The sequence below is a fragment of the Drosophila mauritiana genome, chromosome X (genome assembly GCF_004382145.1).
Source record: "Drosophila mauritiana strain mau12 chromosome X, ASM438214v1, whole genome shotgun sequence".
Taxonomy (NCBI): Eukaryota; Metazoa; Arthropoda; class Insecta; order Diptera; family Drosophilidae; genus Drosophila; species Drosophila mauritiana.
The window spans coordinates 20,240,222-20,254,007 of NC_046672.1; the positions used below are offsets into that span (position 1 = coordinate 20,240,222).

The window sequence follows — 13,786 nt, forward strand, 5'->3', positions numbered from 1 at the left end:
ATCACAACGGATCGCCACTGCACAGTGGAGCAAACTGCATTTGACCGTGCCTTGCATACAGAAACGATCAAATAGCCGAAAATTTTAAGTCAGACGAACTTGGAATCCTAGTTGACCTGTTGTTTTCAGTGTTATCGTATTGATCCAGTCGACAAGTTTGTGTTTCAGTTATTTTGGAGAGCACGCACAGCCGATTTTTTGTTGAAAAAACAAAATAAAAAAAGGGAGTCCACATAGTTTTCGTTCCCGTTGAGTCGAGCAATCTCAGGTAAGCCATTGGCCAGTTGGCCACCACTATCGAAATCCCCCCCCTCAATTCACAATTCACAATTCATGGGCAGTTTTGTGGCGCTATGGTGGAGAAAACCAAAACACTTCAGTTGCTGCTAATGGCTCGCTCCGTTTTGGCGATCATCTATAATGACCACTTCTGCTGGACCTTCATAAAGAGCTATGGACTCTTCTCGCTGGCGATTCCGCTGGCCAAGTACTTCGATGGCTTCCAAGTGTTGCTCACCGGTGGCGTGTAATTTTGAGCCAATTCTACATAAATTAAATGTCTGTTGATCAAGGTAAACGTAAAAACTTTGTCTGGTCTTTAATGGGTTTGGTATTTTGGTCCTGATGCGACTCGGTCACATGATATATATTCATGACTTGTACTAATATCTAACCGGATCCAATTAAAAAAAGAATCTTCATACATCCTATAAACATATAGTTCAAGAATGTTGAACCTCCCGTTACTGAAATCTGCTTTAACCCTACCAACATTAATGGGACTCGTGTTCAATTTGAATACAGCAAATTGGCATACAGGTGCTAGATTTTGTTTATGGATCTGATAGTGTTGTAAATACGTGGGCTTTTTTCTGCTGTCCGAAATCCGAAAATCTCAAAATCCGAAAATCCGCTGTAATTGCCATCATGTGTGACGTCAATCGCCGCTTGCCGTTCGCCAAGGTGAGCTCATTTATTTTGTTGACTTACCGCATAAACTGGTGATGCTGTTGCTGCTGCTGGTACAGATGTTGCTGCTGCTGCTGCTGCTGCTGATGCTGGCGCAGTCCATGTGCCATGTCCCCGAAATCGATGCTGCTGCTGCCGCCGGTCAGCGCTGGATGACGATGTTGCTGCTGTTGCTGCTGCTGCTGCTGCTGCTGTGGGTAGAACGGCTGACTGAGGATGGTGATGCCTCCGCTGGCCGTGCTGGTGATGCTGCCCGATCGACTGCCTCCGTGCAGGGATGGCGCATGATGGGGATTGGGGTGCGCTTGGGATTGGGATTGCGGCGATCCTGCCGGCGATGATGTGGTCACGGCTGCAACAGCGGGATATGAGATCAACTGTTGCTGCTGCTGCTGCTGATGCGGTGGTGCTGCAACTGCTGCCGCCGCTGGAAATGTGGTCTTGTGGGAGCCGTTGGCCAGCAGCGAGGGCGAGTGCGTCGACATGGTCAGGCGATTCGACTCCGGCGTGTGGGCAATGCTCGTATAGTGCTGTAAAAAGACGAGGAAAACAAGTTAGAGATGATGATAATACAACGCGACGAATTAGTCAGTGGGTGTATTTCAATAGTAGTCACATTCTTAATTAGTAGTTTCGTACATATGTACATACGTATGTATCTCAAGCTATAGCTATAATTCGACCAATTAATAATAATAAGTGCGGACTTTGGTCAGTGCTGCAAGTTCTGTTAATTTTCAAACGCAGTATTAGTGCTGCGAAATGCAACACCGCATTTAACACGCTGGTTAATGGAAATTCGATCGTTTATTTATCGCTTTTCGTCGGCACTGTTGTTTTAAAATTGGCAAAACGGGTTGCCCGTTACACGATCTTCAATAAATAAAATAAATAAGAGTTCAATTTCATCTCAATTCAACTGTAGTGAATAAAGTGATATTCACTCTCGATTGATATGGTGATATCACATGGTTACAAATATATATAAGTATTTATGTATTTCTCAGTATGTGAGTCATGATTACTCTTAAGCTATCTGCGACCTGTTGAGATACATTTCTTTAGATGTTAATCCAGGATACCGAAAAGATCAGTGATCTTGCGGACTAGACACGTTTGTATCAAGCTTGGATGCCCTCTCTTCTCATGCAATTCACCTGATTTGCTGGCCATTTTTTTTACACTAACGTTTTTTGTCCGATTTAAGGTCAGACCTTATAAAGATGGCCACTTTTTTTTTAATAATCACACACTTTGGCCAAAGAAGCAGCAAGCACTTTGGCAACTTTGGTATTCCGGTAGCTGTGGGCGTGGTTTGGGATGCGGGGATGTGTAGATGAGGAGAACCTCTTTCCGGATGAGCTTACCATCTGCAGGACATCGCACTCCTTGGGCACCACGTGCAGCGTGAGGACCGCCGGCGTCTGCTTGATCATCGAGACGATGGTGCTGTAGGCGATGCCAGCGATCGGCTGGTTGTTGACCATCAGCACGCGGTCGCCCGTCTGCAGGTTGGCGTAGTGGGCCGGTCCGTTCGCCTGCACCTCTTTGATGAAAATGGTCTCCATCGCTTTCACTTGGTACGGCGGCAGCGACGTCGGCGACGTTGGCTCCAAACCGGTGATCCCGGCGACGCCGACGCTGCTGCTGCTGCCGCTGCTGCTGCCCGCCGCACTGGAGGCTTCCTACACACCAAACGAAACCGAAACAAAAAAAAAAATTAGTTAGTCAGCTGTACGCCTGAGGTGCGAAAACTAAGTACCCCCCGCTGCACAAAAAGGCCATAAGTTTTGTTAAAAGTGCATACACTATAATTCTAATGTCTGCCCTATTGCAACTAGAGACAAAAAAAAAGATGATCTTAAAGATATAAGTTTTGACGCATCAAGCTGAAAATTATGCAAGTGTTCATACGATTGTAACAACATCAAATAGTATATCTCTTTCTGTATATATCAAATTATTAAAGTCATCTACTGAGTACATTAAATCAAATTATAGAATAACTTAAATTAAATTCTTTTATAAAGCGACAAAACCCACACCAAACATTCGATAAGTAGTTACAAATTGTAAAAACATTTTCTGTGGCTTAAAACAAGAAATTAAATATTTAAAGCATAAACCATAGACCTATTAATGCGAACGCGACTGTGGGTCGTGAGACCACATTTTGCGAGGAGAGTGTATATTGAATTGAGTCGCCTTGCGAGCGACAAGAAGAAGAAGACGAAAAGAGAGTGTGCGAGTGAGTAAGAGCGGCAAGTGGAGGATGTAATATCAACAAAACAAAAATAAAACGGGCACAAAAAGTGAAGTGAGCAAAACGCAAATTAGTGCAAAAATAAAAGAGAAAGAGAAGGGAACACTACCGACAATTCAATACCCTAATACATTTATTACGATCATAGTATTACAATGCTCTTTGCTGTTTTATTAATAGTATTTTTTTTTTTCAATATAAAAATAACGTCTTATCTTTAAAATTATAATTTTAAAATCGTATAGGGTTTTTATTAATGGACTTGCATAAAGATCATTAAAGGGTTAAATCAAGGATACTGAAAAGATTGGGAATATCTAAAATATTTTGAAACATATTTTGCAAGCTCATTTTAAATTATTATTTATATTATACGCAAGATTTCAAGGAGGGTCATTTTTAAATACTGAATTTTAAATTTTAGCGTATTCCTTTTGATAAAGTCGAAATACATCTGGGGATCTTTTGTGCTGGGTATCACCGTCGCTCAAATGAAAAGCAAAAAGAAAGCAGAAAAAGCAAAAGCGGCAATTTGAATAAGTCGCGCGTGCGCAGCGCTCACGTAACGCCAACGCCGACGTCGGCGCCAACTGAGGCAGCGCTTCAGCGCAGCGCGAGAGACAGAAAGAGAGAGTCGTTCACACTGGCTCTCTCACTTGCACTTCCCCTGGGGCCAATAGACACTTGGAAACTTTACAAGTTTAAACAAAATTGTAAACAAAAAATATCGGACTAAAAAGTGAAGAATAAAAAAAGCACTACATCCATTAGATTTTAAACTGGGTGCTTTTAAGGACATTTCAATGATGTTGTTATTAAGATTTGATCTTACAAAACTCTACACAAGAATGTAGATTCTGCGCTGTATGGTATATTCTATATTAAATCCCCAAAGTCATTTAGTTTTACCAAACAAAACTTTTTACGATATATTTTTATAAAAAGAAAAAAATTAAATAGTGAAATTTTAAGAGCATTATAGTTAAAGTGACATAGTTAAATTGACAATATTTTGCACTTTTCTAAAGAATGTACATTAATTCCTAAATAATTCATTTAGAGCTCGAGATACATGAGAAACAATGTAAACTTTCATTGACTTTATTTCATTTAAAATATCTACATTTCACGTCGATTATTTTTCAAAGTGTTTAAAGTATCCCGACCCATTGTGGATACTGTAACCACTATGCGCTGGGTTTTGGACAACCCCTAGCCAGTACCCTCTATTGTCTCTTGATGTATGCTAAGACTCTCTTGGTGCGTTTCGTCACTACTCAGACTGCCGTATACTCCATTTTATGTATTGGGAAATCCTTTATATTCTATATAATATCTACTATCTACTATCATTTATGTTCTTTTTATCCTCTGTTTTTTCTATATTCTCAATAGTTCCTATATTCCCTACATATCCCTTCATCTTTTATCCACTCCCACTATAACCATCATCATCCCTACCCACCTGTGGCCAATTGGTCGATACCGATGCCGCCGTTGCTCCTGTCGCCGATCCCGATACCAAACCCGATGCGGATGATGATGCCTGGTCATCTTCCGGCGGATAGGCGATGAAGTGGCGCAGCGTGAACCCGAATCCCTGGTTGGGTCGCCGGCGGATGACGATGAGCTTGGGCTGGATGGAGGAGGCGGCCAGAGCGGCGTTGTTGGCCGCTGCAGCCACCGCCGCTGCAGCAGCCGCTGCTGCTGCGGATGCCGCCGCTGCCGGAGTCGCCACCGCTGAGGCTGCCGAATGCGCTGCGGCAGCGCCGTTCGAGTTTTGTAACATTTTGTAGCGGGATACTGTGGTTTGAAGGGGGTGTTGTGTGTGTGTGGATTTTTAGGTGCTTTCGGGTTTATTTCTCTTCGAATTTTGTATTTTCGTGTGTTGTGTTTCGCCTTTTTCTGTTTACACACTCTCCACTCTCCTCTCGCTCTGTTTAAGCGCTCTATCTCTTTCGGTGGCTGGCTGGTGGTTTCGGTTGTTTTTGCCTTTTCTATTTGTCGTGCGGTTGGCTTTTTTTTTTTACTACGTTATTTTGCTTATTTTTTGGGGTGTTTTTTTTTTTGGTGGTCAACCTGTTGGTGGCACCCTCATTTGTGTGACGGTGGGTGGGGTGGCGCTTCACCCCTGGTTCGCCTCTTCTATTTGCTAAACTATCTGAAATTCGCCTTGCGGTTCTTCTCTTCGGGGATTTTCCTTTACATCCTACGATAGGTTGCAAATTTTCGATGTGGCTGCGGCACGAGGCCCATCGTACCGATCGATATTACCATAGTACTGCTACTAACTGCTCTTGCAGATCCATCGATGGGTGAACGGAAATCATCTGAAAAAACAAAGAAATAAGGGATAGTTAGTTGTTTACTTCGTAATTCTTTCGAAAAAACATATGTAATTACTAAACAAGGAAGTTCGACAGACATTGGTCCTTCGAGCCGGATCAACAAAGCCAGACCAAAAGCTTTAGTAAAAAGAATCGCCCAATTAGATTAAAAATATGTTTTAAATGCATCATGACTATCCACGATCTTTAATCACAAATGGGAGTGCAATTGATACATATATATTTTTTACATCTTGTTAAGAACATTTCGTACTTGTTCAGTGAAAAGGTGATCTTATTCCTTAGAATCCATTAAACATGGTCCAAAGCTATCAAATGCTGTTGGCATTCCCGGACTCTTAACCCAATAGTTTCAGCTTTCTGAGGGACAGTAGGGGTTAAAATGCGACGAGGCGTGTTACACTTTTTTGACTTCTCATTTGACGGTCAATGTCCAACACACAAAGCCCCCTAGTTGAATCTGTTTTCGGGTTTTTACTGTATTTTTTATGCATTGTAATTAAAGCCGAAAGAGGTTTTTCGTTTTGTTTTCCTCGCTTTTTGTGTCTCGAAGGCTTTGTTTCTTTCTTTTTTTCGCCTTTTTGTCCGACTGGCAGTTAAAAGCACTTAACTAACTGTACTTGGGCATATGCGATGACTTTGGGTCGATCGTAGTAATGAACACAACTACGATGATATAATGCCGTTTATTATCTCTTTCTTGAAAAATAAAACTGAAATTAAGATGGATACTAAAGCAGGAACCCCCTTTCAAAGTCGTTTAGGTTAACGCCCCCTTTTTTGCTCGGCATTCCCAGTTTGACATTTTTGTTTGCTCGATAAGTTATCGTTTTTAATTCAAGCTGAAGATTTTATGTGTAGACCAACTAAAGACGCTAAATATGTAATAATGTATAAATGCAACCTCGTCGCGAATTGCTAATGAATTTTAATGACAACTCCCTGTTCATTTGTTTCCCTGCACAAAAATTTTTATATTTAAAAAAAAAATATTTTTTTTATTTTATATATGCCTATCTACCATATCTATCGAGAGCTGACTAAATTTTGAAATTATTTGAGGATACAATAAGATGGAAGTGCATGCCCTGTGCGAATTTGTTATTGTTTTATGATGCACACAAATAATTAGTTATCACAAATAAAAATTTGCGTTTAATTAGCCAAGCGATAAGGTCAAAGTTCAAAGACCCGTAGGGTTGTGTGCCCGATTATTGGAAGGATTTAATAGGCTCTATGATTTGCAGTATATATTTTATTGCGATTACTGCTTGGTTTGCCAGCTTTATCTCATTGAACGCAATTAAACAACATAAAGAAGGCAAAAACGACAGCCGCCATAATAATTTGAGCCAGAGCACATGTAATTACCCCCAAACAGATAGACAGACAAAAACAGATTGTTCAGATAGTAGTCTCTATAATTGCCCCATTGTAATTGCATTGTCAAAGTAGTTTCTTTTTGCGAAAGGGGGGAGCTCGAGTGTGTCAAGTCACTCAAGTCAAGGCGATAGACACACAGATAGATAAACCGATTCGACGGCAGATTACTGAAAATGTGTTAAGTTTTGATGGCGAATCGCAAGAAATAGCAAGCCCAACTAAATGATTGTAAAACACTCTGCTCCGCAGCTACTGTTAGACCTTGGCCGTCCGTCACTAGTAGTGGTACTAATAGAAAACATCATATAACGACCTATATCAACTTATCAGCGGCGGTACGCCGATAATCCATTTGAAGGTTGGCCGGCGATAGCTGAAAAGTAAAGATATTTTCCATGGAATGGAAAATTTGCCTGACCAGCAGACGATCGGAAGGCATCCTCCTACATTTTATTACATGTATGTATGTATATTTCTTGACCTATATCTTTTTAGTTTCCACTTATCTCAGCTCGATTCGATTCTCGGATTCTTGTTTTATTTTCGTTAAGCTCCAGCAATCGAAACCGCCTCCAAAAAAAGAAAAAACTCAACTTTGATTGATGTAATTCTGGGCCTTGTTCTTTTTTCTTGCCGTTGTTGAACAGCGTTTTAATACTTTTACCGCTGCTTGGCTCATTACACGCATGTTCTGTCTTTAATCTTGATTTTTTTTTATTATTTTACTTGCCACAATGTGATTCTGTGCTTTTATCTTAGCTCTCAACTGTACGTTACCCGTTTTTTCTGTCAAGTTCGATTTCAACTTGCAGTGCCAAACAATCAAGTTAATTGTTATCACACGAATTATTCAGTATAGTCAATAAAAAGCTGGCAACTGAATCGCCTTTTTTGTCGCACTATCATGTTTTTTTGTTTATTCTGCTCATTAATGTTATATTCCATTATAATCAAGTAGCGCAATAAATTTCGTGAGTTATTTTAGAATTTTAGTTATTAAAAAATTTGATATGGCACTATATCTTCGTTTCCCATCTATCCCTTTCAAAAGACAATTTTTTAGTCAGTTAGTCCTGTAGGTTAAACTATATATAAACTTCATTTTACTTTAGTTTATTTGCGCATATATACGTACATTGCACTAATTATTATTACACTAATTAAACATGTAGAATGTATGTATTTAGAAGCACTCTATATATGCATGAGCAAATATTCAGAATAAAATTGATTCGCCCTTTAACAGGTATTCAATAGTCGAGGCACTAAACATTCGATACCTATGGAAATACGATATTGCCATGCAATATTTATCGAATGCATATGAATCGATATGAATTGAATGGGCGTTTCAAATTCAATATGAATCGATATGAATTGAATGGTCGTTTCAAATTCCTTAAAATGTGTAGTGTAAGCATCGAGCAACAGAGTAAGGGGTATATGTGGGGAAGTCAAAGCACTCCAATACATCTTGATGAACCAATTCCATTCCACCATTAAATTTGAAGTTCAAATTAGGAACTAGTAAACAAAGCTCCTGATTACCTAGTAATAAATTATATATCGATAACTGTTTATTTACTTTCAGATCCCCGTTTCCTCTTTTTTAATGAATTGTTTTTTCATTTCTGTTTGCACCGTTCACCTGCCATTACAATTTTTGGGTTATAGTCATTCCCACTCCATATCTGCCGACAGATAAAACCAGAAAAATATATAAAGAGAGACATATGATATATGTGTGCATGATAGCCGATAAACGGCTGGGTCGTATGCCCAACTTGGAATCGATAAACAAAAAACGAAGCACAAACCGAGAAATACACACGCGGGGGCATCCAATTACGTGCAATTACATTTATAAAATTTCTTCGGTTTCTTTCTCTCCTCTCCATTAAACAAAAAACAAAAAGAAATTATAGATAAATACAACTATACGTATACGTATTGACTCCATTTTTATTTCTTTGTCTATCAATTTCGCGGAATGGAAGTCGATAAAAAAGAGCGATATATGTGTCTCTGTATATAAAGCTGACACGAGAGCGAAACAAAAGTACAATGCAAACAAACAGCGATATCAGCGATAAATCATTCATATGCTGGATCTATATAAAAGGCACTTGCACACATATGTATATCTGCAGATATACATCGCTGGGAATCGTCCGATCAGATCGTTGATCGGACCAGGTATTAAACCGCGATTAGCTCCTAATTGAAACGCGTCCAGAAACCAGGAGTCTTTGGAGCATGATAGTTCTTTTGCTTTAAATTGATTTATTTACACATATATTTATGTAGAAATCCTAGTTATTTCAGTTAGTACTCTAAAAACTGCACAACATATTGATTGGATTGCAATGAAATGGGGATTTAAAGGAACTTTGTCTTACAGGGTTGCCAGGGCAACTCGAGGTTTTGGCTGAGAATATTTCGAACGTGAGAACGAAGTTATGTTTCAAAATCATGCACTGGTATTGCACGATCTGTAACGCATTGGAACGCCGACCTAACCCAATTGAATCACACACCTTGTAGGTAACCATACTCGTATCATATCAAAGGTTATCTCTGCGGCGTGTTCACACCTCTCGCCCCACAAATCCGATCGGAATCCATCAAAAAACAAGCCGGGGTAACATGAGAAAGTCGAGCCGGAGAATATGGAAAATATTGTGGCAGACGCACATCAAAGACCGATTGCCGATGCGATCGGATTCGACAAACATCACGCCCGTGTATTATGCACACCGAGCCCATATAGCAACCGGTATATAGCTATGTACATATGTATATACCTGTCCATGCATGCATACATAGCATATACATATGTACATCTGTATGTACATACATGTATATATTGATCTGGCCCCTCGTTATCAGGGGGTTAGAGCCCCTTTGGGGTGCTGAGCGAGAGCCATTCAACTTGTTGCCAAGTGTCGCCGCCACCGATTCGGAATCGGAATAGCCGTACACTTATATGTATGAAAACCAGAAAGAAGGCGAAACAGCCCACCAATACACACCGAAAAGGCAATGTACCCAGGCATTCATGTGTCTTGGCCTGGCGTCACTCACAATTTCAATTTCCATTTTATTTACCCTGGAAAATTTCTAGATCCTGGCTATATTGGTTCCGTCCTGGTTCGGACTGTCCCACGATTTCTAGAAAGACCACCAAACTCTCTTCGAAAGCATTTAGTAATTTCATGAACTATATAGTTATAGTTAGTTTTAAATATAGCAATTTCCCAGCAATGCAAATACTTTTCCTCGATACAAACACTATGCGAATGGTTTTACAGGGTAATATGCTCGTCCAAATCTCGACTGTTTCCGATACTTAATTTTGTTGTATTTTGTTGTTACGTTTATTTTCGAATTGTTTATTTAATGTTCTTGCAGCGTCGTTTGTTTGTTTGTGCTATGTGTTTTATGTCTTTCTTTTTCCTTGCTTTTCCTACCGCCAGCGGGGGGCGGCGAGTATGGGCCATGGGCGGTGGGCGGTGGGCGGTGAAAGGCAGTGGGAGTGGCGGGAAAACTGTTGGTCCAGCTGAGCGGAGCAAACGCCTTAATAATCTAATTTCTGACAACTGACGGGCAAATCAATAAATGAAGTGGAAAATGGAAACATTTTCTTCGTCTTCTTTCGCTCTCCTTCTCCTCTTCCTCCGCCAAAAGAGAAGGAAAATCGATCGAGAAGGAGAGGGATATACTGGTCAGAGAGAGAAAGACAGAGAGAGGGAGGGAGCTAGTGCTACCTTGACCTCATTCAACGACCTTTTTATTTGGTGTGAGATGCGAAACGGTGGAGCGAAAGGGCGAGCGGGTCGAGCTCGGAAAATGGGGAAAACTCTCTGCTTGCGTGCTGAGCTTCTTCTTCCTCGCCATTTCCCAGCGCGCCAGTGTGTGCGTATTTTTGGTGCTTTAGTTGGCTCGTATTATATCATCATTGAATGGTTTACCGCGGAAATCGAGGAAACCGCGGAACACACAAGGTGGAAACAACACAATCCTGGCCGGGTGAAAAAAAAAAAAAAATAAAAAAAAATAAAAGAAAAGTTCAACAACACTTCCACTTGTCAATTGTTGAAAGACAAATAGACGTGCCTAAAGAATAGCCAACCAAAAATGAAGTGAAAAACAAAAAATTAGTTCAAGGCAAAGAATGGAAATTAAATAATAGTTTTGGCTCCATGATTTTCTAAGAATAATAGGCGTTTTAAGAACAATAATCAATTCAACTCGATCAGCACTTAAATTAATCAATTTTATTCAAAGCATTAGAGGGTTAAAGCTGCAACCTTGTTCTTAAGGTTAATGTTTAACCCATCAAACTTGACTTCTCAAATCATTTCGCAAATATCAATGCAGTTGCATTAATTAAAATAAACCGAAAATAAGTTAATACATGTTTCAATGATTAATAAAGCGACAGAACCCACATATGCATGTGTATTGCTTATTTAAGCCACACGTACATACATATGTATTTGGTTTTTTCAATCATTATCTGAATTCTTCGAGTATGATTAATGATCGTTCGTGTAGATCTTTCTTTTCTGGCTCTTTGACAAATGTAATTTAAGCGAATAAATTCGTGTAAACATTGTCGTCTTCCCATGAGTATTCAGTATTTAGTATTTAGTATTCAGTGCTCAATGACGTAAACATTTGAATAAGCCGACAGATTTTGCCACAAGATTGTGTCATTGAAAAATAGAAAAAGGCGGCGCCCAAGGGAAGTTTTGTCCGTCAGATCGTCTGACTATTAAAACAGTATAAAATTGGACGCTCCATTCCCATTACACCCCCAAAAAAAACAGCTTTCTCCGATTGCCATTCGGTTTCGATTGGAAACCATATAGGAAACCAGCCAAGGAGTGAAAAAATACCTAAAAAAAATAGTCAGAAAGGCACACACACACCAGCGGATCCAGAATGAATAAACAAACCAAACACTTTTGGAGTAAACAAAAGAACACCAAACGGCAAAAACAGAATATGATATTGTAGCTGATATAGGAACTAAACTTGGGATCCCATGTTGTGCCGTTGGATCCGATGGTTCGTTTCGACCCTTGGAAGCAGCAGCAGCAGAAGAAACGGAGCAAGTTTTTAAATTAAAGGGGCGCAAGGGGTCTGCCCCAGCCCAAGTCATTATGCTAAAAAACGACCTGCCCCACAACTGCGATTGGCCCCATGCATTTGCAATTGTTCATCAGACCCCTCTGACCGACTTAATAGAGAGCTCGTCGAATAGTAAAAGATTGAGGGATTCACAATGGAAGTTGATTTCATTACTATTCCATAATACTGACTTACTGCTAATAAGCCAAGGGTTATTTATATTATATGATAACAATTTGTCAGCTAGCTGAACGCACTAAGCTAAATGTATATGTCTACACCAATAACACCACTTTCTTTTAGAGTTAAAAAAAAAAATAATAAAAAAAAACGGCCAAAACGTGAGAGGGAAACATGTACTTCACATCGTTCATATTGCTCATTGACATGGATTCGCCGGAGTTCAATTGGAAATGAACCCAAATGTCGAATTATCGCAGACACAAGATCTTTGCACTGACTTCGTTTCATGGAGAATGTTCTCCAGTGGCTTGTGTTGTTATTGTGGCAGTTTTCTCCTTTTTTATTTTTTTTTTTTTATTTTTTTTTTATTTTGCTGTCTCCCAAAGTTCATTGGTTTCGGTTTCGGCTTTTAATTGAATTTTTTGTTTCGTTACGTGACCATTTGCATGTTGCAACAGCAATTGCCCCACTATGTTCGGCCTCTATTTCTCAGTTTCTCTTCTGTTGGGCTTCAAATTCAAATTACGGAAAAGCCGTACCACACAAAACTAAATTACCGAAAGTTAGTTATTAAATTGCAAAGTCATTTTTCGGTGCATCACAAAACTCAATTAAAGGGGAGGAGCTTCATTATTTTCCTTTGTATCTGTTTTCAATTTTATTTGTGAGTAGTTTTAGGCCCTGAACTGAAACTTCGGTGGGGGCTCAAAGTTCGACGGAGGAGGAGCTGGTTAAACTTGAGGCTTAAAGATTTCCACTTAATGGTTAACAGCATGACTGGACGTTTTGTGGGTCTGGAAAACAAAAAACAACTTAAAAAAAATATAGAACCACCTCCGATCCAAGTTGACGTACTTCTTTGGGGTGACTTAAAAACATTTTCTGCACTATAACTCACAGCACCGTCACCCTTAAACATATGGAAATCCACTACAGTTCGGCTGGTGCATTATTGGCATTATTATCAGATCACTGGCGAAGTCCGGGCAAGAAACCCCAGCTTATCCGACACACTTATCATATCAGTTACGAATCCCGAAAGTAATCCCCTAACTGGCTTCCATTCCATTCCGCCTTCTTCCGCCTGGTTTGACAACTTGATGGATGGTTTTCACTGAAACTCTCCAAGGATTATTCCTGACCGATGTAGCAGCAAGCAAGCAATCCGAAAAGTGTTCGATTCCAATGGGATCGTTGCGGGTTGTTTCAGGGTTGACTTTGCTAATCAGCCTGATTGCACTTGGTTCTAATTCCATTATCTTCCCGGCTTGCACTTTGGTTGGGTTACATAAGTCGAAACAACAATTTGGAACAATTTTAGAAAAAATCATTTTGAATTATGATTTCGGGTAAGATAAACTATACAACTTGAATATTATTAAACAATTTCTCCGTTATTTTAAGTTCCAATTCAGTACTTAGTGTGCTTAGATTAGTCTAGTTCAGAAGGTTTCGCTACTAGCCGTTTCTCTAGATGACTGTCTCGAGTGTTTACTGTACGGGA

The 13,786-nt window shown here is 39.8% G+C and overlaps 2 protein-coding genes across 6 annotated transcripts in view; one reads left to right on the forward strand and one right to left on the reverse strand.

Annotated features, from left to right (window-relative positions):
• LOC117148382 (serine-rich adhesin for platelets) overlaps positions 1–13,786 on the reverse strand; it is a 38,715-nt gene that overhangs the window by 15,607 nt on the left and 9,322 nt on the right. For all 5 annotated transcript variants that reach the window (XM_033315739.1, XM_033315738.1, XM_033315743.1 and 2 more), the window contains exons 3-5: positions 4,698–5,562; positions 2,337–2,654; positions 991–1,499 (exon numbers count right to left, since the gene is read on the reverse strand). In XM_033315739.1, coding sequence (XP_033171630.1) covers positions 991–1,499; positions 2,337–2,654; positions 4,698–5,021 — 1,151 coding nt within the window. In that variant the 5' untranslated portion in view covers positions 5,022–5,562. The remainder of the gene's footprint in view (positions 1–990; positions 1,500–2,336; positions 2,655–4,697; positions 5,563–13,786) is intronic.
• LOC117148385 lies at positions 178–580 on the forward strand. Its single transcript, XM_033315747.1, has 2 exons — positions 178–268; positions 342–580. Exon 2 carries the CDS (start codon positions 354–356, stop codon positions 528–530), a length of 177 nt encoding a protein of 58 aa, XP_033171638.1. The 5' UTR covers positions 178–268; positions 342–353; the 3' UTR covers positions 531–580.

Excerpts from the sequence above, each read along its gene's own strand:
- LOC117148385 (XM_033315747.1), top strand. The coding sequence starts at position 354 with ATGGTGGAGAAAACCAAAACACTTCAGTTGCTGCTAATGGCTCGCTCC.